The sequence below is a fragment of the Amblyomma mixtum genome, chromosome 3 (assembly GCF_055824585.1).
Source record: "Amblyomma mixtum isolate Tamu chromosome 3, ASM5582458v1, whole genome shotgun sequence".
Classification (NCBI taxonomy): Eukaryota; Metazoa; Arthropoda; class Arachnida; order Ixodida; family Ixodidae; genus Amblyomma; species Amblyomma mixtum.
The window spans coordinates 246,201,933-246,228,834 of NC_143014.1; the positions used below are offsets into that span (position 1 = coordinate 246,201,933).

Genomic DNA, 26,902 nt, shown 5'->3' on the forward strand with positions numbered 1-26,902 from the left:
CTTTTTGTATGGTCGTGGAGCTCTTCCCTAGTTTGTCTTTATGTGGGTAGGCGTTTCATGGCTTCAGTGGATGTAGAAAAGGTAACCTACAGCATGCTTTGAAGCAGGTGTTCTTGTCACTAGCTAGAGTGATTAGGTATGTATTGCACAGAACTTTGCCATTGCCCATAGCAGTCATGTGGTGTTGTATTTTTGATCTAATGGTGGCACTGCTGTCTCTTGCAGCTCGATTTCATGCTCCATTATATGCCTGCACACGCTGGCCAACATTTTGCAGCACAATGCTGTTTTTAAGGACGTCTATCGGGAAGTAGGGCTGCTGGAGGTACTAGTCACGTGCCTGCATCGCTATGCAACTGTGCTCAAGGAGGCCTTTCCTGATGGTGCGGCAGAACCTGTTGGTAAGGCATGTGGCGCCCCAGTTGGGCCAGCCTGTTACTTATCTGGCACAGAGCTGTTCTCTCCGTGGGAAAATGCCTGGCTTATTGCAGCAAATTCTGTATGTAGGTTTTTGGCACAGAAGTGGAAGTGAATGAAAGTTGCTGTGCTGATATCATACTGCTTTTAAACAGTCCAGTGCGAAGACGAGATACAGTGATACAGTAGAATCTCGCTGATGGGAACCGGGGTGATATGAATTTTTGAAATTTCCTGGCCTATATGCACTGTGTACAATATGCAAAATTTTCGGTGTTCCGAACACATTCCTGAGCCCCTACAGGTGATTTGAATGCAGGAGCCGTGAACACACCCTTGAGCTGCGCGGCCCACACATCACCAATGCCAAATTGCCAGTCGTGCAGTATGCCTCACCGCGATAGTGTGAGGCTGCAAATAAGCCCCGTCAGTAAGCAGATTTTTGTGGAAGCATTTCCTGTGCTTCAGCGTATGGATTTTGTGCGTTTTTCAATTATACGAATTGCGGGTGATACAAATATTTTTTGCTACTCTGCAAGATTCGTATCAGCGAGATTCTACTGTATGAGGTACTTGGTGCAAGGTCTTTAACCTGTTTGAATGGATAAAGATGTTTTGGACAGCATTTGCAAGTGATTTTGGCCCCAAGCCTAAAAATATATATAGATTACTGGTGTGAAATTTGATACTGTGCAAACTTTTTCGGTGTGAACTGGAGGTCTGTACAGTGTAAACCCTCTATGGTAAAGTAACTCAGACCAGCAAAAATCTTTACTATATCAGTGTCTTTACTATATCAGTTGTTGGTGATGGCATGGCTCTGAGGATGAGCTGGCTACTACTATCGGGAATACCTTCCATCATTCTCTTAGGTACCTTTATGTGATGATTAATTATTTTTGATATCACATTTTATGTCATCATGGTTTCGACTTCGTGTACGTCTTGTGGAAGTACCGCATTTGCACAAATACAGCGCAGCCTGTAATATAACATCAGTTTGATTCCATGTAAAAAAAACAAAGCTTTGCTTGAACTCGGCATCGACTTCCACAGTCTCAGCATCATTTAAGAGGCAACAGTAAAGAAATGCGCGACACAGTCAAGCACGGAAAAACCACCCGCGCAGTGCCACCATGCTTCTTGCCACTGCTCCCCCACTGTCATGCTCCGCACATTCGCCCTTTTCTTCCCTTCCCTACTCCTCACTGCACTTTTGCTAGCTTTCCTTTCTCAGCAGCCCATGCAGCCTTCACTAGTTGTTCATAGCCAGCTTTCCCAGCTTTCCTTTTTTTTTTTTTCCGTGCATGCCATGCGCTTTGTCTCGCGGCCCCAAGGCCTTTGAAAAGTTTGCTTCTCCTCGCGCTATCGAGCATGTGGTGAAGCCATTAAAAAAAAAATATATAAGTAAAGAAACATTGTTTTATTGTCTTTGGTATCCATTTGCGTCCGTTGGGCTCTGTTGGCCTCGCGATTCTAGGCTTCGCACATGCCATGATGTCATCATTCTGCAGGAAGTACGTTGACACAGCCAGACGCTCTTTACTATAGCCATTTCTTGGCAAAAAAAATTTTACTGTAAATAAAAAAGCAGTCGTCTATGGAAGGCGAAGTGGAACTGCAGTTTCACTTTACTATATCCAAGTTTACTATATCGGGGTAAAGCTGTACAAATACACATTTTAATGGTTACTTGTAATGTGGCAGCTGTTATATGTTAGTTGACATTGGATGTGCTGTGTGTGTGTCTGTATATTTTAATGGCACTTAGGTACCTTGTTTTTTTGTGCACTTCAGCAAAGGTTCCTATCCCTGATGAGCAGCAGCAGATGGGCTCACTTGTTATGGAGACTCTCACTGTCCTGTTGAATGGCAATTCAAACAATGCAAGTGAGTACTCATATTTTAAATCTATAAGTGACACATAATTTACAGCAAATTTTAGAGAAGCATTTTCTACTGAGTACGTTTCGAGGTTTTGTGGTTTTACTTGTGTGATACAAATATTAGTGGCAAGATGTTTCTAGTACAGTGAATTGTTGCTGTCTCCTGAATGTGTTATAGTGTGCAGTACTTTTTCCCTCGTCACATTTTTTTTTTTTTTTCTGTGCAATGAGGTGTCTTGATTACACTGGTTCCTCTTCAGTCATTTTCAGTGTATGGTATGGCTTGCCTGTAGTGCAATTTTTTTGTTCTCAGCTACCTGAAAAAAAATCCACTCACAGGCTTTGTATTCCAGCTGAATTGAAACACAAATCGTATTGCTGTGATAAAGATGTGTTTATTGTATAGCATGATTTCACATAACTTTTTTTCTTCTTTATTAGACACAAGTTATGGTTCAAAGTCTTGCTCTAAGCGAGGCACTTTCCTTTCTTTTTTCTGTTTCCTAACAACATTGCTTTTTCGTCACTTATGCCTTTGCATTGTTGTCCATTCACTCATGTTGTGCCACTTCTGCTGTTTTACAGTTATAAGTAATGATGAAAAAGTAATGACGAAAAAGTGGAAAAGTCTTTCACTTTGTTTTGAGGGTAGCAATCGAAGATGACTACTAAAGCTGCTTTGTTGTGCACTGTGTTGGGCACTGTGAATAAAAAATATCATTGTAGATAGTGTGGGCTAAGGTTTGTTAACTTAATGCCGATACTATAAAAACCCGCCTGTAATACGATTGTAAACCCGCCTGTTTTTCAAATGATGGCATGATTGCGTAGTAGCACATGATCAGCAGTTGGGTGAACTGACAGTTGTTTAGAAGACATTTTAAATGCCCATGTAGCGTGGCTATAGATGTGGGTGCGATGAAGAAAAAGCTACGGCACTTTATGCTTGTGCATTCTGTAACTTTTGGTGTTTCACTGGTGCCTCCAGGTGTGTTCAGGGAGTGTGGGGGTGCCCGGTGCGCCCACAACCTGGTGCCGTACCGACTGTGCCGGCAGCAGGCGCTGGCTGTGGTGCAGCAGCTAGTGTTGAGCAATGGGGGTGATGACGACATGGGCACCCTGCTTGGGCTCATGCACACAGCGCCACCCCTGGCTCTCGACCTCAAGAACCACATCCTCAAGGTTAGTTTCACCTGCAGCTTCATTAGCGGCATTCTCCGAGTCGGTGACTGTTTTGTAAGCTGTTTTGCTTTTGCTAAGCAGCCACATCCGCAAGTGACTGTGTGCTTGTAACCACAAAAGTTAGAATGCTCACTTGTGTGGTTGCTGTGCATACTGCATCATTTACTGCTCTCTTTGCTAACTCCAAAATTTCTGATGTGTTAGAATACCTTTTTATCTTTTTTATAGTTGCACATCGAAGGTGCACTTCTTCCACTGTATGGAAGGCCAAAAAAAAAAAAGGAATACAGAGGTTGCAATACAGATCAGGTGTCAGAACAGCCAAAATGCTCACTTCAAGTGCTCCACCCATACTTTGAGATAGCAGTGTGTTACTGTTTATCCTTAGCAACTTGTATGAGGTGATGAGTGAAGCATCAGTTGCTGTTGGTATGGGCAATGAAAAAGCGAGGGCCACAAAGCATTTTGTTCTGAGTACGGGGTTTTTGCCTTGAAGTGCACTGCCATCATCTTCTGTTTAGAGGCTCAGTGTAGCTGTACACCCCCTACCCCCTACTCATTGGTGCGTAGAGGCATCAATGAACTTCTGTTTCGGTTTATGACTGCTGAGGATTGTATGACTTGAGAAGATTGGAAACGGTTATCTTGAGACTGATCAATATTTTTTTTTTTGCTATCATTTCCAGTCACTTCTTTTTGTGCTTCGGGAGAGCCACAGGACTCGAACTGTTTTTCGTAAAGTGGGTGGTTTTGTCTACGTCATGTCAGTTCTTGTCTCCATGGAAGGGTGCCTGGCTGACCCACCAAGAGAGCCATGGAACACAGGTGAGGCACTCACGGGTGGCATGGTAGACCTGCTTTACTTTCTTGTGCTGGATGTTGTAATATCCTGTCACATGGTCACATCGAAGGGTTTTGAGACTCAGAGCTTTTTACCCAAAGGTCCATATGCACAGCTACTATATGGCACTGATAGCGGGCCTTTGCCTCAGACTTTCTTCCTTAGAGGTTTAAGCTGCTGCAAGAAAATTTTAGAAAAGCCCAGAGGTGCAGCCTTGGAGATGCTATACTTTCAGTGGTTGCCAGTGTGAAAAAAAAAAAGTGAGCTAGAAAAAATTTTAAACAGCTAACAGTGTTCTAAACATTTTGCAAAAATACTAAAGATGTGCCTGATTTTGTTTTCTTGACAAAATGTGTACGCTTGAATTTAATTAAAAGTTGGATGAAAATATAACACCAACAGTCTGTTCCCATTGTGGTTTAGAGGAGAAGCAAAGACTGCAGCTGCTGACAAAATAGTGAAAAGTTGTTGGTACAGTTGGGTGAATGAAATAATCAGTTTCAGTTGCAAAAATCTCGCTACAGTAGAATCTTGTTGATTCGACCATGATTGATATGAATTCTGGGATGATATGAATTCATAAAATTTCTTGGCTGGAGTGCATTCTGTACGAAGTGCAAAATATCAGGTGTTCCAAGTGCTCTTCCATACCGCTACGGATGAAACGAACACACGAGCCACAACTGCACTCTCGAGCATGAACTCTTTTGCTTACCATGGGGAAAATGACTGTTTTTTGTTGGTTTCAGTAGCTTTTTTTTTCTGCAAAAACTATGGTATTTAAAATTTAATGCAATACAGGAACACAAGGCTAAATAAATATGCTTTTTAGGCATATAAAACTGAATAACGAATTGCGTTTTGTGACAGAAAATTTTAATTGCCACTAAACAATATTTTGGGTAAAAATTTTACAAAACTTATAAAGACAAAAGAAAAAAATGATAATAATTTTCTGAAGTATGCAAAATGTTTGGTATCCTATTTGCCACTATCTTTGAAAAAAAATCAATCTTCTATCTTGAATTGCATTCTTTCTACGAAATAATAACTGGAAACCCTATAGTTGGGCACTGCAGCATGGCTGCCTCTGTTCCAGGCTGGTTTCCTTTGTTTCCGACTCACTGCTGCTTGGGTCATTGATAAAATCAATAGCAGACAAAGTGGAGTCCTGAGATTTGTGGCGGTTTGGAACACACGTCATGCATGTGGAGGGTGCCAAGCGACTTCCTCGTTACCGTGTCTTCGGAGCACGTTCAAAAAATGCCGCTTTGCAGGAAAAAAAGAACTACATCCAAAACGAAATGTTATTTGTCTAATTACTAGCCAGATGCAGCAGCATGCCCGTGAGCTATGCGGAAGGCACTGAAGTTGAGCGGCGAAGTCATCGCTAGTGGGCAATGAGTGCGATACCACATTTTTGCTGTGTGTTTTTAAAAAATGCCGCCTTGCGGGAAAAGATAAAACTACATCGGAAATGAAACTTCAGTTCTTTGACTACAAGCTGATGCGCACCGTGGTTGTAAGCAACGCGGCAGGCTCCGTAATCGCTGTGAAAAATCATCGTTAGCGGGCTAATGATGCTCAGTGGGCATGGTAAGGAAGGAGTTAAGCGTTGCCCGCACATCTCCAACACATGGTCGCCAGTCACACGATACACACGGCGAGCAGTATGAGGGGGCGCACGGCCCGCACATTTATGACGTTGCGAGTGAGTGGTGGCGTGTAGCCGTTAGTAAATCCCATCATCCGCAAACAGAGCTGCGTGAATGCATTTCCATGCTTGTGCTTATAGATTTTGTTTGTCTTGCATAATACAAATTTTATATGATATGAATATTTTTGCGACCTTTGAGATTCGTATCGGAGATTCTACTGTAACGACACTGCAGATTGGAAGTAACGATGGAAATTCACCAGTTGTTCAGAACAGTCTTTGAATTGCATCAAGCAGCTGTGTTCCTACTCTTTCTGCAAAATGACACTTTGCCAAAACATTTCTTGTAAGGGATGCGTGACGGGTACAAGCTGCATTATAGATATCTATGTGAAGAGCAGGTATGGGATAACATGCATTATGTATATCAAAAAACTAGAAGACTTGTTGCCACTTGCTTGATTTATGCTGATGTTGGTGGGTGAGCAACAACAGGAATGAACAATAGTGTATCAGCAGTGCATGCTGTGTGAACAAACCATTTATTGATTAAAAGTAACTGGCATGCTTGTAGTACCTGTTGCATTACCAAATGATAAAATGTAGCACCATGTAGATTTTGAGGTTTTTCATAACACTGGTGGCACTTAGTAGCAGTGCCTTTCATATTCCTCTTGTAGCTTAAGGAAAGATGTTTATCTGTTCATAAATTAATGCACAGATCCACACTTGGCTTGCATTTCGAAGTCATGCTTACTCAACAAGCCTGCAGCTAATAGACGTATTCCGTGCTGTGCAGAGAATCCTCAATGACTGAATGCTTAACATGCATGCTTCATACAGTCGAGCTGTGATAGCTCATTGAATTCTAAAATATGTTTAGTTTGTATTCAAGTAACAGAGATGAACATGCTTCCTCTTGGCTGATCCATCCTCCCTTGTAATGTCTTTAATTTCGTTCTGCAATTTCTTGCTGCTTTTGTGTAACTTGTCGCCTGTTGTGTTTGTCTGTCACTCAGTGAAATGTATCTTATATGTGCTACTATATAAGGGCAGTCGTGATATGACAAGTGGTGTAGATGAAGTCAACCTTATGTTCTCATCCTGGTTCATGTAGGCAACAGTGTTGAGGGAGGTTGGTTGGTTGAAGTGAAAAATTTGAAATTATAGAATTTTTAAGACCACTTTGAATAATTGCATCACGCTTGCAGTTAGTATCTGCTCTAAAAGCTTGTCACTTTTTTTCCTAGTGTTCTTATTTAAATTTCAAAAACTTGTTTGATAAAAACGTCTCTTGGAGCCAGGATAAGGATGTACTGTGCCGTGCAATGTGAAGTGAACACTTAACTAGACTTCTTTTTGTCACTTAGCACTCATATGACATTGTGGTAATAAAGCATGACAAAATCTGTATTGACCATATTCTAGACTGCTCATGCTCTACACTTGGTGAAGCAGCTAGATGTTGCAGACAAGAATGTTTAATGTGGACTTTAACTTCCTTTCTGTAATAAAATTTGACCATAGACTTTAACAAGCAGCTGTGTGCCATTATTGCAAAAACGCACAGATAATTCAGTGCTCTTGCAAACTGAACATAGCAGTTTTGCATGGCTGTAACCAGGTGCAGATGTTTTAACATAGGAGCACATACATCAGAGGTGCAATAGAATAGGCTGTAGTGCAGTTTTGTGTCTTCTCTTCCCATGCGCGGGGATGTCAGCCGCAAGGGTAAAGAATGAGTAGGCTCTCACTTGTACATTCAGAGATGATTAACCACTGTATGAAAGGTTGCAATAGAGAGTGCTGGTTGGATGCTGTTTTATTTGATGAGGAAGGGATTTTACAGTTTCCCAATGTTTTTATGGTTTCATGTGTGTGCATTCATTTGTCTAGTACATCTTTCTTGCACTGTGTTTTACATGTGGTTCTTATCTATTATTTCAGTTGAAAAGAAGCAGATAATTTCCCTGCTGCGGACTGTTTTTAGCACCATGACAGTCGCTATGCGATACGAACCAGCCAATGCCAAGTTCTTCGCCACAGAGGTACTGCTGACGTTTGAATATTGTGGCTCTGATTTTGTGTCGTAATTTTCTGCTGTTGATGTTTACATGTTGTTTATATTTCACCACACCGTGTTCTTTCAGATTTGCCAGACAAGCCTTGCTGACACTGTGCGGCTTCTTGGCTGTTTTACAACCAACACAGACATTTGTCCTGTGGACACTAGCTTTGTGCCAACTGAGGAAAACTTGTTTCACGCTGTATTTACTGGCCAGAATGATTCCAGGTAAGCCCTTGTTGCATCGTAATACCAAGAAGCTTGAAATTCAAGTACATTAAACTTAATGGCTCTGAAGTTTTGCGGCATGCAGAGCATAAATATTAGACTCCTTTTAAGATGAAGTTCAAGAGACGATGAAAATATTTTTGTCGCATCAGAAGTTTGTTTTATCGGAAGTACCCCTAGGAAGGATATGTGAGCATGTTAGGTGTGTCAAAATGTCTGTTATATGGGAAGAATAACTAAAATTGCCTTGCTGTGATAATTGCAGTGAGGGCATTATATATAAAGTGCTGAAAAGCAAGGGTATGAAAAAGTTCATGTCATCCTACTTGAAAGTCATTGGTCTAGATTTTTGCTGTCTCTTTTTCTTTCCCTTTCTCAATGACCACTATTTCGTGTTCTTTTCCTGTTTGTTGGTTTTGCAACGACTCCTAGCGGACCGAAGGCACCCAGCTGGCTAGTTGTGTGACACATGCTCTGAAAGCATATGACCAGCTTTCTCTCACTATTATCTCACTTGCATTCGTTCGCCAGTGTTTAGCATCGTTCGCTTCAAAAGGTGCCTGCTGTTGTCACGACGCGATCCAATGATTTTGTGATGGTCGAGGTCGCTGGCCAGTTGTGGCGAGATAAAGCTCAGATGCTCTTTTTTATGAGAGGTTAAAAAAGCTTGCAGGACGGTTGCGAGTGTGTAATACGAATCTTTAAGCAGTAGCTGTGGTGTGAGAAGGGTTAGGCGTTTTTGCTCCAAACCTTGAGCTTGCTAAATTGCTTGGAAGTCTGAAGGTCCTGCTTTCTCCATAGCATTTCAGTGTACAGGGTGTTTTATTGCATTCTATTTTAAGCTGCTACACTCCTCTCCAATGTTTCAGCACTCACTGACTTCCAGGTGCGCAGCAATGTGCTGAGTAACCACCTGCACCTGCGCTCCTGTCAAGAGCGTACAACTTTTTGGTGCTCTGCCAAGTTCGCCTAGCACACCAACCTCGCAGTAGCTGCATGAGAAGATATAAACATACTGTGATGTTAGTGGCATGCATGCAGCATCCTGGCGCTTCTTTGTGCTGGATGGCGCAAAACTGGGGAATGCGCTAAAAAAAGCCAGCACTTAAAAAAAAAAGAGTAAATTCTCAATGGCAGAAGTGGGGGTGGGTTCATTTGTGAGTGGGTTCATTACGCGAGTAAATGCAGTATTTTATTTATGATTCGTAAAATAAAAATAATGGGTCAAAGCAGAGCCGGGAAGCATCTATGTGTTGTGCAGTGATTGTATAGCTTAATATTACAAGAAATGTTTTCTCCACAATGCAGTGTTGACCTGACCAAGGTTCCAACCTCCCTCATTTCTGCACTGGTGGTCATCCGGTTGTTGTATGACATGGCCCTCGATTCTTTTGACAAGTAGGTAATCTGTGATAAGCACTCAGAGTTGTCTGTCTATACTTTCTGTTTACCAAATTATTTTTCTGATTGGAACCTTCTTTATGGAGGTGTAGTTCTTGTTGTTGGTGTAGGTCTTGATTACTCAAGGAAGAATAATTCATACTGGTGCCTTAGCTCTATCTTTGCACCTTTTCATGTATTTTATGTTGTGAAAACTCCGAATAACTTTTATGTTTCAGGGCAGGCAGTAGATTGCCTACATGTATAGAACAGCGCATTGATAGGATGGCATTGGGCACACAAAGCTCAGCACCAATACTCACAGCGGTTGTCTGTGCAGCACTTCTTCTGTAGACGTTAATTGTGCAGTTTGGCAGATTGGTTCATGTCTAAGATCTCAGCAGTGCAAAAAGCAAGACCATTGCAAGTAGACAACACAACAATTGTGTATTGCATTTTTTTTTTTTTGTACAACAGTACATACTTGCAGCACGACAGTGAGATTGCTGACCCCGTCTGTAGCTGGTAGTACCTACTATCTCCTCAATTCTGCTGCACCAGTTGGTGCACACCTGACAACATTTGAGCGTATATGTGGTCATTCTATGCAGGTTACTAGGGGTGTGCGAATATTCGAAATTTTCTAATATAATTCGAATATTATATTTTTAGTATTCGTATTCAATTCGAAATCTAAGTATTCATGTTGTTTCGAATATTCGACCTGGCGCAAATATCGTATCTAGCCGAATATTCTATTGCGAGCACCGGCGTTCATTTTGGTCCGCAAGTCCCATAGACAGAGACATAACAACATGGCAGCGCCCAGAGCAATGCGTAACGTTGGGCCATGTCGTAGTTGACTACGCTGGTGAGCTTCTTTGTGGCTATACCTGCGAAGCTGGTATAGTCAGAGCTGTGCACGAAGTACCTCGCAATACGTGCCAGTTTAGTGCCAAGTGAGAGGGCATTTTTAGTGCCAAGTGAGAGGGCATTTTTTGTGGCTGGAGAAGTCGTTTAAGCTAGAAGGGAACTGCTTTTGCTTGACCACGTGGAGCAGCTGGTTTTCCTTCACAACAACCTTTAATGTTCATCCCAGTGATGCGCTTTTGTGTTTATGGCAAGCTAGCCTTAATCAGTGCTGTGTAGTAGTCATCCTCTCTGATATTTTCACTCTTCTAAGAATAATGTTCGAGACCTTGACACTTTTTGTGCAGCCACACATACCTTTTGTGTTCATTTAATCATTTATAGTTGAACTGTGATGTTCTTGCGTGCTCAAATAAATGTTTTGTAGTGGTTTAATGTGTCTGTACTTGATTATTCGATATTTGATTCGATATTCGGAACCAAGTATTCGTATTCGATTCGTATTCGAAAAATTTGCTATTCACACACCCCTACAGGTTACGTGTGGAAATACTTTCATATTTTATAGCTGGCAAAGTGTTCATTTAGGGTTTACATAACTGCAGTAGCCGACTGATTTTTTGGATTCCAATAATCTGGACATGCATGGTATTTCTGAGTTTGTTGAGGAACCATCATGCACTTCATAGGAATGTGTGCATGTTCATGACCGATATTTATGGCTCTGTGGAGCCCAAAAGTTAGATTTTTTTGTCTGAAACAGACGGCAGCAATACTGTATCATTTTTTGACCTAAAGTTCGTTTCTTTGACCTAATATAGACACGAGTGGCCATTGATGTAACAACCAACCAGTTCTTCGCCGCCGTGAAAGGCGCCATCTTGGATTTCAACGGTGTCAGTTGAAGAGACTGGCTTGGATAGACTTGACTATTGGTTCCTCAGTGTTGCCACTCAAGCTAATAGCATGCTCTTAGGTGCCACCGAGGCAATGTACATAGGGTTCTCGTATATGCTCCCACAGCATATATAGGGACACTGGGTCTACAAAGAACGGCGCATGAGCCAAGGTGCTCAGTCGCGTCGAAAATCGGATAGCTGCAGTGTCCGCTGCGACCCGACGACACCCGTGGTGCGTGCCAAATGAGGATGGTTTGCAGTCAGATGCAGTGCTATAAAAGCGCTTGCTTCTGCTCGCTTTCTCCCGTCTGTTCCCTCTCTTGGTCTTCGCAAGAGTTGTTGCCCATGAAAACAGGTTGTTCTTGCTACACATAGTGCATATCGGTGGCATGAGGTGGTGCAGACTTGAAAGCATGACTCGCTCTAATGTAGTATAATATTATTGCTTGGAAACGGAACGTGGAAACAGTGAATTTTGTAATTTTTGAAGCCGGTTTTTCACAGAAAAGTTATTTTTTTATAAGTTCCTGGATTTTCCTGACTTTTTGATTATTCAAACCATTTTTTGGGTCCTGCTGAGTCCAAAATATCAGTTGGCGACTGTATAATGGTTTGAGACTTTTTCCTCCTGTTTCAGAAATATTCTTACCACACTGAGCTAGTTGCCTGCAGCTTAGTACAGCAGCTTCTGCCATTTAACAGTGAACTCCTTCTACAGCAGGAACTCATTTGGACTCATTGTGATCACCATATCATTGCTGGTAGACTGAAATGCTGGTCATGCTGGCTTCGACGCCCGCAGAAACTATTTGCACATTCCCTGAGTGTAACTCGGTAATTTCAAAGCTTTTTGCCGTTCGCTGGTACTTTTGTACTCAAACATGCTTGGTGCACACGAGGGCGGTGGCCAAGGTCGGATATGTCAGTTCAGTTGCGTGGCACAGCATTGAATGCTTGCGTTGCCGGTTGAAAAGGAGTGACAAGAAGGTATAGTGCATGCTGTCCATCTGGGCAGTCCATGGTTTGGTTTGTATTGGATGAATTCGGCGTGGTGCTCAGTGTGCACGAAATAGGGACTACTATGTGTTGGCGCCAGCACGGTCTGAGTACACCAGTAAACATGATGATGGTCAGGCGCTGGTGAACTGCAGAGGATTACTTTTTAAGTGAAAATGCATGGCTGTAGGCTGCCCTGGCAAGGCAGCAATTGCATGCAAGCTTCTGGCGCGTGTGTTTAAGGCACTGTTATGATTAGCAGCGCCTAATCTCTGCACTGGGCAAGTGAAATGGGTTTTCATCTGACATTTTTATTTTGAATTTTCCAGCTGAAATAACTTTTGCTTGCATGCTCCGATTTCAATAATTCTTTTTTCCGAGTGTCTGGAATGTATGGTAGTCTCTTTAATTCGAATAATTGGCTCTGAAAAAAACCTCCACAGTGGCCCTTCAAGCATGTCTAAGCAAATGTGGTATAATAATGAAAAAAGTGTTTCGCTGTTGTTTTGAACATCTTCATGGGCAATGCGTGCAGCACAGAAATGATGGCCAATTTAGGTGTTTTAAATTTTGTCTCTTTATGGCAACAGTTGTGTTTTCACATTTCGGGCACATTTGAATCTATGTGTTTTGTGGCAAGCATTCTCAGCTTTGTCATGGGAGAGCGGGAGAACTTCTGTCCACTGGATCGGAAGTAGGTTGTGCCCTAAACTTGTCAAGATGCAACTGAAAGCACTGCATGTGTGTCCTCCGATTGCTGCCTTCAGGCCCATGGCCTTGACCAAGCTGGTGACCTGCCCTCCAACCCTGCACTGCACTGTGGAGGTTCCCAAGAAAGCCCCTGACACCACGGGCAAGGGTAGCCCTCAGACCAAAAAGCCTGTGCTGGCCACACTGAACCTGTCGGCTCCCAGCCCGGACCCTCTCATTGTGCACCCAGGGGTAGTCGTGGCCATGCTACATCTTGTTCCTTCCATCGCCGATGGCCACGATTCTCAGGTAGGACCATAGTGGCATTTGCTGGTACAGTTGAACCCTGTAGCAGTAATGGCCACTACAGTAATGCCCATCAGTTAATGGTGTGATGTCTTCCTTCACAGTGAACAGTTATCCGAGCGTAGTTCCTTTCAGTGAAGGTATAGTCCTTTGCCTTACCCAGCACCTCTCTCAGACATTAACTGTGACAGCACTAAGGCAAGAATGCATGCAAAATGCACTAAAAATAAACTGCTTACTGGGGCAAACTAGTGCCCTTTAAAAAGAAGAAAGGAAGCTTGACAGCACTGATAGTGACAGGTCCACTCGGCTGTCATCGGGACCGAAATGCCCATCACTCTCTGTCACATTCTGTTTAAAGATGGTGAGGAGCTTACCATTACAGAAGCCCTCGCTTGTGATCATGATTTCATGATTGTTTTGGAGCAGTCTGATCGTGTGTAGCGTACATAAGAATGATAACTCCTTTCTTGTAGCAAGCAAAGTGGGCCAAGGAAGGGCATGTGCCTGTGGTAGTAAGCACAAAAAGCTTGGAACAAAAAACATTAAAAAGCTCTGTGGCAGTATGGGTAGACGGGAAGCTTATTGCAATTAAAGAAAACCTTGAAAATGACAGGGAGCAAGGATAAGTGTCCTGTTGGTGCTATGTTTGTGGTACGTTGAAACTGCAACAGAGAAATTTGTTCCAGTTGGCATAACATTTTGGAGGAACGTAAACAGCGTCAAACAGTTGTGGACAAGGAGAGGCAGACTCAACAGAAGTGTTTTGTTGTAGTCCTTGATGCATGAGAGCAGCTACGTACACCTGTTCACATATTTATGCCAACACTCATTTGACTGCTGTTCAGTACCTTTGTGTGTTGCGTTTGCACGCGGATTGTTGCGTTTTCCTCATTTCTCTGGCAGATATAAGGTTCAGTGTTGGCTCTCTGTTGGACTCAGTGTTGTGACTAGGCTTCCCCCTGTGGCATCAGTGGCTGCAGGTGGAGTTGACGCTGCAGCTGTACCTGGCAGAGGTGCTGCGGTCTCTGGTGCGTTCTGAGCGCAACCAGCAGGTGATGTGTGAGGCTGGCCTGCCAGGCGAGCTGCTCCAGCGCTGCAGGCCAGCCCTGGAGGATGAGTCCCACCCCCTGCACCTGCCACTGCAGTACATGTTGGAGCGTCTCGCTGCTCAGGCTCTGGAACCCAGGGACCTCCGGTGAGTCCTACACTGAAACCACTGCAGCAAACACTGACTTTGCCTCAGCCCTTCATTTCTTTCTTCCTTCCTTTGGCAGCCATCCAGTCTGTCATAGAACACCTGTGTGTTGTTGCTGCCCTTTTCAGGCAGCCTGTGAGCCTAGGCCACTATGATAGCTGCAATTTCTCTTATGTGTTAACCCATTCAGGCACCATTTATCATTTCATTTGTTCATTTCTTCGGGGAAAAAATCATGATGGCCATCTTGATATAGCCGTGAACAAGCGCTGGAGGCTTACCAGACCCGGAACACAAATGACGACTGACGGAGCACTACATTAAAGCTGGTAAAACGTGGCTGACAGTCATTAAATGCGTCAAACAGAGCCATAGACAAACTATTCATGCTATGCGTGCAGCATGAGTGGTGTTGGCTCTTCCGTCAGCTACCGACACTCCCTGAAAGCACTGCCGTTCTGAGTGGCGGTGCCGCCGCGGTAGGAACAGCGGCCCTTCCATCAACTATTGACTCTCCCTTGAGTGCTAAGTGCGCAGTTGAAAGTAAAAAAGCAAAATTCTTCCGAAAAAGCGTGCAGAATAGCCGAATGCTACTGCATAGAACCATAGAGCAAACAAAATTGATACCATGCTGTAGCATCTCCAATATCTCGTTTGTCTCGCCTTTGTTTATGGTGCTATCCTTGGTTTTGATTGTAAGTCGACCCCCTCACTTCGGATTTTCAAATTTAAAAAAATAGGTCGACTTACAACAGTGTAAATATGGTATTATACGAGATGTAATTTGGGGATAGCAAAATGGAAAATAAAGTTTTCATCCGCTTATAATGCGTGTAAGGAAAGGCAGTCAGCTCAAAAACATTCCAGAAGTCACAAAGGCCAAACATCCTCTGATGATTTGTGTACACTGGCGTGCCAGATAAGAGGCATGTAGCAAGGGAACCAAATATCTGCCAGATACAGATCTGGGTGCCCCGCGAGCATGCACGGACCGGTTCCAGCGCACGCTTTGGAAGTGTCCATAGTCAGAATTTTAGTGATAGTTGTCATCGGGTGTGCTGTCCTTGTAAAGGCCATTGTCGGATATATCTTTCCATAAAAAAACGTCTTCGGTGCCGGCGAGCTCCTCGGGAATACTGGCCCAAGCGTTCGAGAGCCAACTGCACAGCGTGGCTAGATAGGCCCGTATTTGGTATCAGTATCTGCAGGCTCTCCCTACTTTAATCCAGATCATGTGGAAGCGCTTTACGTGGTAGCGATGCTTTCGGCAGCCACGGTTACCTTCCCTTTTAAAAGCAGCCAAGTACTGCTTTTGTGGTCCCGGATACCATGGGAGGTGCGATCGTCCTGGGTGTCACAAGGTCAGGTCTGCGTAGTGACGTGAGCTGGCATCGGAATCAAAACTACCGACCTACGCCACCGCTGGATAGCAGCTCCTCTCGCTCGAAATGTGGTGTTGATGGCACTGGATAATAACGAAACCGTAGCTGCGGATTTTGGCCGAAAATTGTTTGGATCCGTATATATAATTCAAGGTGGAAATTTGACATGCTAAAATCTGGAAAAAAATCTCGTAATATACATAGGTTTTTATGGAACATTCTTTTTTTTTTTTTTGGACGGCAGGAAAAAAAAATTACTAGTCGGGAAACGTAGTAGTAGCTAAGAAGCATGTTTGAGAAAAATGTTCATTGTTGCCTGTCTTTTTTTTTTTTTTTTATTGAGTTCTAGTAAAGGCAACATAGTTCTCTGAAATTTGCTGGGCTTTGTGGCTCTTGCGATCGTTCGCATGCACAGAAAATCCTGAACGCCCTGTGATGGCTTTTGATGTGCTTGAGCAGTTGTTGGTGGAAGGGAGGCAGCAGCAAAGAGGGCAGGCGTGCAGAGCGGGCTGTTGTGTACGCGTGCGCGCTTCTGTGCTGTTTTCGTGGCTGCTGCTTTAATTGTACACAATCCTCGTCTATTGCAATCAAGAAATTGCGTTCTTAAGTTGCAGGTGGCAAGGAAAATGTGGTTGACAGAAATAGGCATCAGAGCCGACCCTGGTGAAAAATTTGTATAGGTTTGGCTGGGTCAGCAAATACGGTTATGGAACATTTGGTGTGGTTTTATAGGATTGTCATCCCTGAGCGACTCAGGCTCTGAGCGACACCGTAGGTGAGTGCTCTGGATGATTTCGACCTCCTGTGGTTCTTAACGTACACTAACATCACATAGTACATGAAAGTCACGGGTTCGATCCCACCCGCAGCTGTGGCATTTTGATGGAGCCGAAATGCTCGAGGCCCGTGTACTGTGCGATGTCAGTGCACGTCAAGAACCCCAGGATGTCGAAATTATTCGGAGCCCTCCACTACGGTGTTCCTCATAGCCTGAGTCACTTTGGGATATTAATCCTTTAAAACCAAACCAAATGTGCTATAATCCTACACGCTGACCTATTCAAACCTATACAGATTTTTCAATAAGGAAGCCTCGCTACTGCATCTCGTGCAGCACTGCCTGTGGGAAATTCCTGCGGCATAGTTTCATTTTTGCACCTTTGGTCATTCACGCTCACAGTCGGGCATCGTGTTCTCATCACGTGTGATACGTGGAAAAGCCCACTTGTGTAATTTTGCTAGAGGTCCAAGGCTAACTGCATTTGAATGTGTTTGGTACGCATGATAAATGATGGATAAAGTGAAAAGGATGCCCTTTTTTTTTCTGTTTTCTTGACATTTTAAACTTGTTCTGTGGATTTTGCTGAGGTATTTGGTTCTGCAACAGTGTAATTTATTAAAATTGGTGCATTATACGATCACTGCCAAATATTTGAAAATTCTTGGATCAGATATAATATAAACTGAATAACTGACGTATAACCAACATATTTGATTTGTATTTAAAATTTTAAATATTCGCACACCTGTAAGGAATAAATGATATTATATAGTGATATATATAGTGATATTATGTAGTGATAACCATTTTGTGAATTTTTTTATAATTAAAGTGGTAGTTGTTTCTTGAAGTTCACTGATTTTTTTTTACTGTTAGGTTATTTTGACAATTTTTCAGGTCTCACAAATTCAAGTAATCAGCTAGTGATAGTATCTTTATATTTTTTTTTAATTGAAATTGTGTTACTCCTTTCATGTACTGCTGCTAGATAATGCAGAGAAACATAAAATTTCTCCTACAGCGCCAGCACCTGTGGCTCGGTGTTATGTGCACTTTCCCTGTGGATCACTGTGGCTCGGTGTTATGTGCACTTTCCCGTGCTGTGCTGTGCACACTGCTTGCAGTGACTGTTTCTACTGTTACATGTGATGATGGCTTCTTGCTTTTCAGCTTTTCACTTAGTGTACTTCATTACAAGGACTGGTTTTTACGAGCTGCAGTGAGACCAAGAGTTGCTGGGAACAGTAAGAAGGCTGTTCCTATAACTATACCAGCTGCTAGTACTCCCACATGGTACTCCAATTACCACCTTGTACTTTGTGAATTTGGTGTTGTATTCATTAAAACGATGAAAGTTCATTCAGGGTGTAACAACAATATCAGTTTATTCCAGGCTACGTGAGATAACTGACTCACCAAGTGGCGCAGTAGTTTCTTGTGTGTTCAGCTTGGATGTGGAACGTGGCGAAGTTACCAGGAATGAGTGTGCTCTGTCCTGCAGTTCATTCCTGCGGCTGGGATCTCCATTGTGCTGCAACCTGTTTGACGTGGGCAGCGAGTACAAACGGCAAGCCGGAGGTAGTGTCTGCCTGGTGCGGGCCCAGTCATCTCGGCTGACCAATCAGAAGGATGGAGGACCCGTGCCGTTGACCCGCATCAAGACTTTGGTCTCCATGACCACGCCTCGTGACTGCCGCCTGCACGGCACGCTGCTTACACCGCCCTTTGTGGAGTTTGAGATGGCCCCCGAAGGCTTCAGCTGTTTATATCTAAGCAGCGTGGCCCCACAGAGTGCCTCAGGCGGCCCACCTATGGTGGGTGTCTCCATGGTTGGCGGCGCGCCTGAAGGTGTCATCGGGGGAATTGGCACAGGTGGGCATGGTTGCTTGGCCATTGTAGAAGTGCAGGAGTGAAGTAGCTTTGACTAGGCAGGGGCTAAGAGTAAGGAACTAACTGCATTGGTGCACATGATGCCATCACTTTATTTCTACTCTTCCTCACATGCTGCCTTGCATAGCCGCAAACAGCATCTCACTTGAAGTTGACTGGATCCATTTTATTAGAAACCTGAAATGGACCTTCTCCATGCATTTTTTTTTTAATTTTTAATTTTTTAATTTTTTCTTTTTGCTTCCGGCATTAGTCTACAAAAAATGCAAGCACTGGGATTATTCCTATTTATAAGCATACCTTGACAACTTCTGCAGGCAGTAAATGTTTCTGATTCCATTTAGAGCTGCCCGATCTGCTCGCACATTGCAGGTGACCGTGTGTTCCCACCACAGCCGGGGCTGTCCTTCTCCACATGGCTGAGCGTAGAGCGGTTCAGTGACCCTCATGTGGATCCTCATGCGGTGCGGTTGCTGACTCTGGTACGCAACCTACATGGCCGCGATGACCACCTGGTGTGCTTGGTGATTCAGCTGTCATCTCGGGACAAGGCACTGCTCGTTTCCACCCAGGAGATTCCCTTGCCAAACCTTAGTAAGTTTATGGGCTCTTTTGCTTTGGCTAAAATTGTTGCTCATGACTCTTACTATGGCTTGGGCCTCATGTAATTTGCTAACGAAAAGCTAGCACAAGTAAAGGTGTGCTGTCACTTGGGTTGCTTATTGTGGCCTACGTTTTTCAAGCTGGTGCTGACTGGGAGCCCGAGGTGAAGGAGGAAGGCTGCATCCGCTTCTGGAGCCCTGAGCTGCTGCAGGAGGGCCAGTGGCACCACGTGGTCATAGTACTTAACAGAGCTGTGCTCAAGAACAGCTCTGTCTCCATTTACATTGATGGTCAGCACATGTCCACGCAGAAGGTGAGGATACCTGTCAGCAACACATTACTGTCGTAGTGCATGTTACGTTTGTATCTTATGGATTGGGTTTTTCATTTTGAAAGCACAGTAAAACCTGGTTTATTCAGAGATGCAGATAGTTTGTACTAGTGGCGTGGACTGGTCGAGCGGCCATGTTTGTCTATGGTGGTGGAGGCTTGTTAATTTTGATGCTGCTGTGCCGTTGGGCTGGCTTCGGTTTTATTTGGATGGGCTTCTGAAGGGTGGTTGTGTCAAGGTATGACCAGCATGGTAAATGATTAGCCAATATAAATATCCCCTCTCAAGACTGAGCTGCATGATGCCTTTTTTTCTTAGGCACCTCTGATGTGTGCACGATGGCAGGCGTGGCGATGAGTGAAGGGCCCTGTTGCTAGGCCTAGAGATGGTCCAGCTGCATTATTTCGCTTTCTGAGCTTTGCCAGTAGCCTGCAGCTATGGCGCCGGTCGACTGCGTATCGGACGGCTAACCGAGCCCAGCTGCATGCCGTTCCAGACGCGGATTTTCTCGGCAGGGGTCTTTACTCTATTTTTGGAAGAGATCTCACTGCTTCCATGCCGACGCGCATTTCTCTCGCTTCTATCTGCAACGTCTTCCATTCTCCCAGTGGACCAAAACTGCGCACTTGTCATGTGCTGTTCGCAGTTTTGTGCAGTGAAGCCTCCCCTCATGCAACGACGCTACTTGTTAGGAGACTTCACCGTTACCAGCTCGCACTATGAAAGAGGTCGTGAAGGCCAGTACCATTTGGGAGGAGTTCTGCTTTGACATTCTTGACAGATTGCATGTAGTAGAGCATTAACAGAACTGCAAAAAAGATGTCGTTGCTGCGCAACTTTCATCTCAAAAACAGAAGATCATTGTCAAGTTTCTCATCAATGAAATTTACTATGATGACACCAGTTTTTTGTAATTTTTTTTTGTGAAGGGGGTGGGGTGGGGGGTTATTTGGTAATTCAATCTTTGGATAAGTCAGATGTTTGTCCTAGTCCCTTGAAGTCTGAATTAACCTATACTGTTGTGACACCACAAGACAGACACGCAGAGGAAAAAAGGACAAGACGCAGTGCTCATGGATCCTTTCCAACTGTCCCAAATTTCCACCCTTCCAAATTAATGAGGTTTTGCTATGTACCACATTAACCATAAACAAGTGTATAAGAAAGCTGTATGGACTCAGATGATATACATATGGCCATGTCTTGTGGCTCTTATGTTAAATGAATACCTCTGTGTTTATTGCATCCAGTATATCGAGCTACAGAGAACCCTGTATAACTTGTGTTTAGAATCTACTAAATTAGTCTTTGTCTTTCTTACATTGTTTCGGTTTTTGCAGTGAAAGGAACTGAACACGTTTATATTTTCTAATACGGGCACAAAAGATTTGAAAAGTGTAGTTCCAAACATCATCTTGCATAATTTATTTGATTTCTGAAACTGTAGAGGTTCATGCGTCTACTACGGTTAAACCTGGATATAACGAAGTCGAGAAAAATCCACAGTGTTTCTTTACATGTAGGCTTTTGTTACATCCAATTTTCGTGTAAAAACTTGAGAAGACTGTAAAAAAAAGAGAAGCCAAAATGAAAAATAAATGTAATGAAATGGCCTAACAAACGTTCACAGTAAATCACCTTTACTTTACGGAGATCTTTACGGAGATGGTGGCGCAGCAGCCGCCACCATCTCCGTTGCTGATAGCACTGTTAGGACAGTGTGGTGGCGGAGGGACTAGTTCCGGGGGATGCAACGAGAGGGCGCTAGCGGACCGCCTGGTGATCATCATCGGGAGGGAGAGGGGCGGCGGCGGGAGACGGGGAGATGGGAGATAGGAGAAGGCAATAAAGGTTGTTGTTGGCGTGGTGCCCGTGTGTTTGGGAGTGGTGCGGTTCTGTCACTGCTGAGGCGTGACAAGTGGGGGCCCGTCCGGGATTCAACAGCAACATGAACTCCATCGCCGTTCCTGAGGACATAGTGCAGCTCTTGGTGAGCCAGACGGACGGATCGGCGCTGCAGCGGGAGAGCGTTGCCGCGCTTGTTCGGGAGCGCCTAATGGCGGCACCTGTGCCTTCCGGCGCCTCCGGTTCACAGGAGGCTGTGGCGGCTGTGACGGCGATGGCTGCGGTACATCCGCCTAGTGATGCTGTGCCGCGGATTGCCTCGCAGCTGCCGAGATTCACGGGATTTAACGATCTCCAAACGCCCGAAGAATTCCTTGAACGCCTCGAGAACTTTTGCCTGATAACCGGCGCCGCCGCAGACAAAAGACTCACTCAGGTTGTGCCGGCCGCACTAGATGGTAGTGCAAATCTGTGGTGGCGTTTCGCGGGACCGTTCACCACTTGGGACGAATTTGTGCTCGCATTCAGCGCGGAATTCGCCTCCATCGACGCCAAACGCCGCCTGAAGGAGGAGCTCGACAGCAGGACGCAGCACCCGGAGGAGAATTTGAAGGAATTTATTTATACCATATCAGCTTACTACGAGCGGATCGGCGGCGGCGTACCAGACTCAGAAAAGGTGGCCCGTGTTCTCCGACAAATGCACCCACAGCTGCAAGAACTGGCGAAGGCAGCCGACAGCCTAATGGAGCGGGCTTGGTGTCGACTGCAGTATAGGCCACCTCCTCCCCCGGGCAACCAAGTGGCCAGGGACTTGGCCTTCCGGCCAGCCTCAGCCGCACTCGGCGTTCCAGCGCTGCAGCCTGCTCTAACGGCGGCACCCTCGACCGCGTACCAGTCGGCAGCCGCGGCTGTATACCAACCCGCCCCAACGTCACCCGCATACCAGTGGCCCCTTCACCCCGCGGCCATCCAGCCATCCTTCCACAAGGATCAGCTACACGCCCAAGTAATGCCAGCGCTACCCGCAGTACCCGCTGTTCTGCCCCCGCCTCGGCCCCAGCGGGCATACACGGGACGGACTCAGTGCCTACGCTGTGGAGGAGTGGGCCACATTGCTCGCGACTGCGCGACTGGACGCCGAACCGGACCACCAGTTTGCTACCGCTGCGGGCGGTCAGGCCATTTTCAAGCCCAGTGCCCGGGAAACGGACGCCAGTAGACGCTGCCCCGGCGGGCGTCTACGACAGTGCACTGCTAGTGGCAAGTACAGCCGGTAGGAGGGAGCCCCTCTTGGATGTCCGGATAGGATCAACTACATTCCAGGCACTGCTCGACACGGGTTCCAGTGTTAGCCTACTGGGGCTGAGGGCGATGGCAGCTGCAGAGGCTACTGGGGCCAAGCACAAGAGAGAGAGGCGAACACTGCGTCTGGCAACAGGTTGGTCCCAGTCCACCACAGCGCTCAGATGCAAAATTAAGTGGCCGGCCAGCTGTCGCAGGCAGCGGTTCTTGTGTGTCCCAGATCTCTGCAGGGACATCGTGTTGGGAAGGGACTTTCTGACGGTGGCTGGAATTTCTATACATGTGGCACTAGGAGGATGGACGGTGGGGATGGAGCCACAATGCATTGTGCCCTTTGTCAAGGCCGAGATGGTGGTGGTGAGAGAGCCCTTGCTTGGGGGAGAATCTTACTGTTTGGACAGCCTCTTTGCAGAGCAAGCCTCCCTCGCTGCCAGTGTGGACCATGCAGTGCTCACAAATGACAATCACTCGGACAACATGACCACATGTTTGGCCACAAGCGTGGAGGGGGTGCTAGAGATCTTCAAGCCAATTTTTACCACGACTCCTGGCTGCACTACTCTTGCTGAACACCGCATTGACACTGGAGACAGCCTGCCAGTTCGCTGCAAACTGCGACCAGTGAATGCGAAGAAGCAGAAGATAATTGAAAGCTGCATTGAGGATATGCTCCAACAAGGCCTCATACGCCGCAGCACAAGCCAATGGACCAGTGCTCCTGTGCTCGTGGCAAAGAAATCTGGGGGCTATCGCCTCGCAATTGACTACCGCCCACTCAACTCGCGTACCAAGGTGCCTGCCTATCCCATGCCGCGGACAGACTGGCTGCTAGCACAACTTGGTCGAGCCCAGTGGTTTTCAAGCTTGGACCTGTCCCAAGGGTTTTTCCAGATACCTGTCCGGGATGAGGATATTGCGAAGACTGCATTCATATGCCACCAGGGAACATTTGAATTCACTAGAATGCCGTTCGGTGTGGCAGGTGGTCCAGCCACATTCCAAACATTGATGGACAGGGTTTTGGATGGCATAAACCATGTGTATGCCATGGCCTTCTTAGACGATGTTCTGGTGTATTCCGAGACCCTAGAGAGCCATGCCACACATGTCCATGAAGTGCTGCGACGTATCAGCTCTGCAGGTCTTACCATTAACCCTAACAAGATTCAAGTGTGCCGTCAGACACTTAAGTTCCTGGGCCACGTAATCTCCCCAGGACAGTGCCGACCAGATGAAGAGAAAGTAGTAGCTGTACTGGACTACCCTCGTCCAAACGCAATCAAGCAGCTACAAGCATTCCTGGGGTTAGCAGGCTACTACCGGAGCTTCATCCCTCAGTTCTCAATTGTTGCCCGGCCTCTTACTGATCTCCTGAAGAAAAGCCAGCGCTGGGTTTGGAACGCTGAACAGGAAGAGGCATTTGCCACATTGAAGGGATTGTTGGCCCACGATGTGGTGACAAGCCTTCCGGACTTGAATCGGCCCTTCATTGTCGAAACAGACGCCAGTGGATCAGGTATTGCGGCCGTGCTTCTACAGGCAGGTCCCGACAACCAGCTGCGACCGGTCTCATTCATCAGTCGAGTGCTGACAGAGGCCGAGAAGCATTACACTGTCCAAGAGTGGGAATGTCTTGCAGTGGTTTGGGCAGTGGACAAATTCAGACCCTATCTGGAGTTTACCGAGTTTGAGGTGCACTGCGACCACTCCTCACTGGCATGGATGTTCACCACTGACCAGGCTTCGCCAAGAGTCAGACGCTGGGTGCTCCGGCTTCAAGGGTTCAAGTGCAAAATCAAGCACAGAAGGGGGCTCGCTAACATTCCTGCCGATGCTCTCAGCAGGGCACCTCTTCCCCGGGCAGACATTCTAAGCCCTAGCCTCTCTGAAACGCTCCTCCCGATCGCTACTCCAGAAAGCGAGTCCCAGATCAGCTTTGAGACAACAGCAGGGCTCTCTGCACCAGAAGACATTTCCGTTCTTAGTGATACCCAGCAGCTGATTGACAACCAGGGAAAAGACCCCCTGCTGTCAAAGCTTAAGGATGTTTTGCAGGGCAGAGGGCTCCCTGACAGGGACCCAGACCAACGTCTCCTGCAGGACTTGGCAGAGGTGACAGAGCTCGATGCCAGCGGATTGCTCGTTCAGCACAGGGGGAACAAGAAGGTGCCTTGGCTCCCGGCCCACCTGCGGCAGCTTGCCCTCAAGATGGCACATGATCATCCTACAAGTGGCCATGCTGGCTTCTACAAAACACTAAATCGACTGTCAAGCCGCTTTGTCTGGCTGGGTATCCGAGCTGATGTGTCCAAGCACGTGCGATGTTGTGAGGTATGCCAACGTACCAAGGCCCGTCGTCAGAAGCCTGAAGGCCTCATGAGCAGCCAATGGGCCACTGCTCCCATGGAAGAACTCAGTGTGGACATAGTCGGGCCACTGCCCCCTTCACCACGGCACCACAAGTATTTGCTTGTTGTGATTGACAAATTCACAAAGTTTATTGAGCTATTTCCTCTGCGTGCGGCGACGAGCAAAAATATTCTGGACTGCATGGTTCAAGTTTTTTGCCGGCACGGAACTCCTCTAGCAATATCCAGTGACAACGGGAAACCTTTTGTGAGCACAGTGTGGCGTGGCCTCCTGAAGCATTGGGGCATAAAAGATCGACACACTGCGCCCTACAGACCTGCCGGACAAATGGTGGAGCGCCATAATGGCACAGTGAAGCAGTGCCTCCGGGCCTATTGCACCAACCACAGAGACTGGGATCAGCATATCCCAGAGATTGCTTTGGCCCTACGCACAGCTGAAAGTGTAGTCACGGGCTACACTCCTGCCTTCCTCTGTTACGGCCGCGAGCTTCGAACCCCATGGGAGCCAACAGACTGCAAACAGGACGCAGAACCACCTGCAACGGAGTACCATACTTTCGCAGCTGAGATAATTCGCTGCCTTCACGAAGCTCTTTCCTTCACTAAGACGCACCAGGCAGCCGCCAGACAAAAACAGAAGTCCTGCTACGACAAGCACCGCAAGCAAGTTACAATTCAGCAGGGTGACCTGGTTCTCCTCGACCGCCACACGATCAGCGACGCTGCCAAGGGCATATCAGCCAAGCTTGCCCCACGGCGTGCAGGCCCTTACCGAGTGGCTAGGTGCACAGGGGACAACAACTTTATTCTGAAGGACCCCACAACTGGGCGCCGCCACGGCATTGCCCATGCTGACCAGCTCACACTGTTCCACTCGGAGGCACGAGACTCAACGACCAGTTCACGCACTGAGGGGGGGAGACCTGTTAGGACAGTGTGGTGGCGGAGGGACTAGTTCCGGGGGATGCATCGAGAGGGCGCTAGCGGACTGCCTGGTGATCATCATCGGGAGGGAGAGCGGCGGCGGCGGGAGACGGGGAGATGGGAGATAGGAGAAGGCAATAAAGATTTTTGTTGGCGTGGCGCCCGTGTGTTTGGGAGTGGTGCGGTTCTGTCACTGCTGAGGCGTGACAGCACAATGCTGCTACGTGTGTGGTGGGGAGAGTGGAGTAGGCAGAGGAGTCGGGAGTCCGCGCCTCTTTCTCCGTGCTCATCTCCCGTAAAAAAAAGAAGAAAGGTTCTCAGTCTTTTCATCCAATGTAGCCCTCGGAAACTGACTCTTTGCCTTGCATTGCCGATGTTCGCGTCCCTGCTTCCACCACACATCTGCTGTCGGTGCTGTGCGAGAGCAACCGTGAGGTGGCAGTGGGCACGCATTGCTCGTCCCGTGCCTTCATCGCTTTGTTGTTGTTTTGTGTTGCTTTTGCACACAAGCTGTTGTAGCGTCACTTGGTGCGATGCTGTAAAAGCAAAAAGCTGTGGAGACTGCTGCGTTTGCCACAGAGAGGCGCCAGTCGCACTAGAGCATGGCGCATAGTGTCAACTGCGTTTGCTCGCTGTGATCGTAAACATTCTTCTCGTAGAGAGGAATAAGCCGGGCTAGTTGGTACATCATTTGAATAGAAACAGCGCAGTAGATGGGACCAAGAAGAGAGAACACACAAAAACACACACATTCAACTGATGTACCAACTAGCCCGGCTTATTCCTCTCTTGCAGCGCCTGTGTCTGTGTGTTCTCTCTTCTTGGTCCCGTCTAATGCGCTGTTTCTATTCAAA

General features: G+C 46.2%; 1 protein-coding gene across 1 annotated transcript in view; it reads left to right on the forward strand.

The window, feature by feature from the left end:
• Window positions 1-26,902, forward strand: part of bchs (WD repeat and FYVE domain containing 3 bchs) — a 138,903-nt gene that overhangs the window by 29,738 nt on the left and 82,263 nt on the right. Inside the window, exons 11-22 of the mRNA XM_089583227.1 lie at window positions 226-401; window positions 2,215-2,307; window positions 3,292-3,485; window positions 4,172-4,310; window positions 7,931-8,031; window positions 8,134-8,276; window positions 9,585-9,674; window positions 13,189-13,420; window positions 14,392-14,615; window positions 18,280-18,650; window positions 19,041-19,262; window positions 19,412-19,584. Coding sequence (XP_089439353.1) covers window positions 226-401; window positions 2,215-2,307; window positions 3,292-3,485; window positions 4,172-4,310; window positions 7,931-8,031; window positions 8,134-8,276; window positions 9,585-9,674; window positions 13,189-13,420; window positions 14,392-14,615; window positions 18,280-18,650; window positions 19,041-19,262; window positions 19,412-19,584 — 2,158 coding nt within the window. The remainder of the gene's footprint in view (window positions 1-225; window positions 402-2,214; window positions 2,308-3,291; window positions 3,486-4,171; window positions 4,311-7,930; window positions 8,032-8,133; window positions 8,277-9,584; window positions 9,675-13,188; window positions 13,421-14,391; window positions 14,616-18,279; window positions 18,651-19,040; window positions 19,263-19,411; window positions 19,585-26,902) is intronic.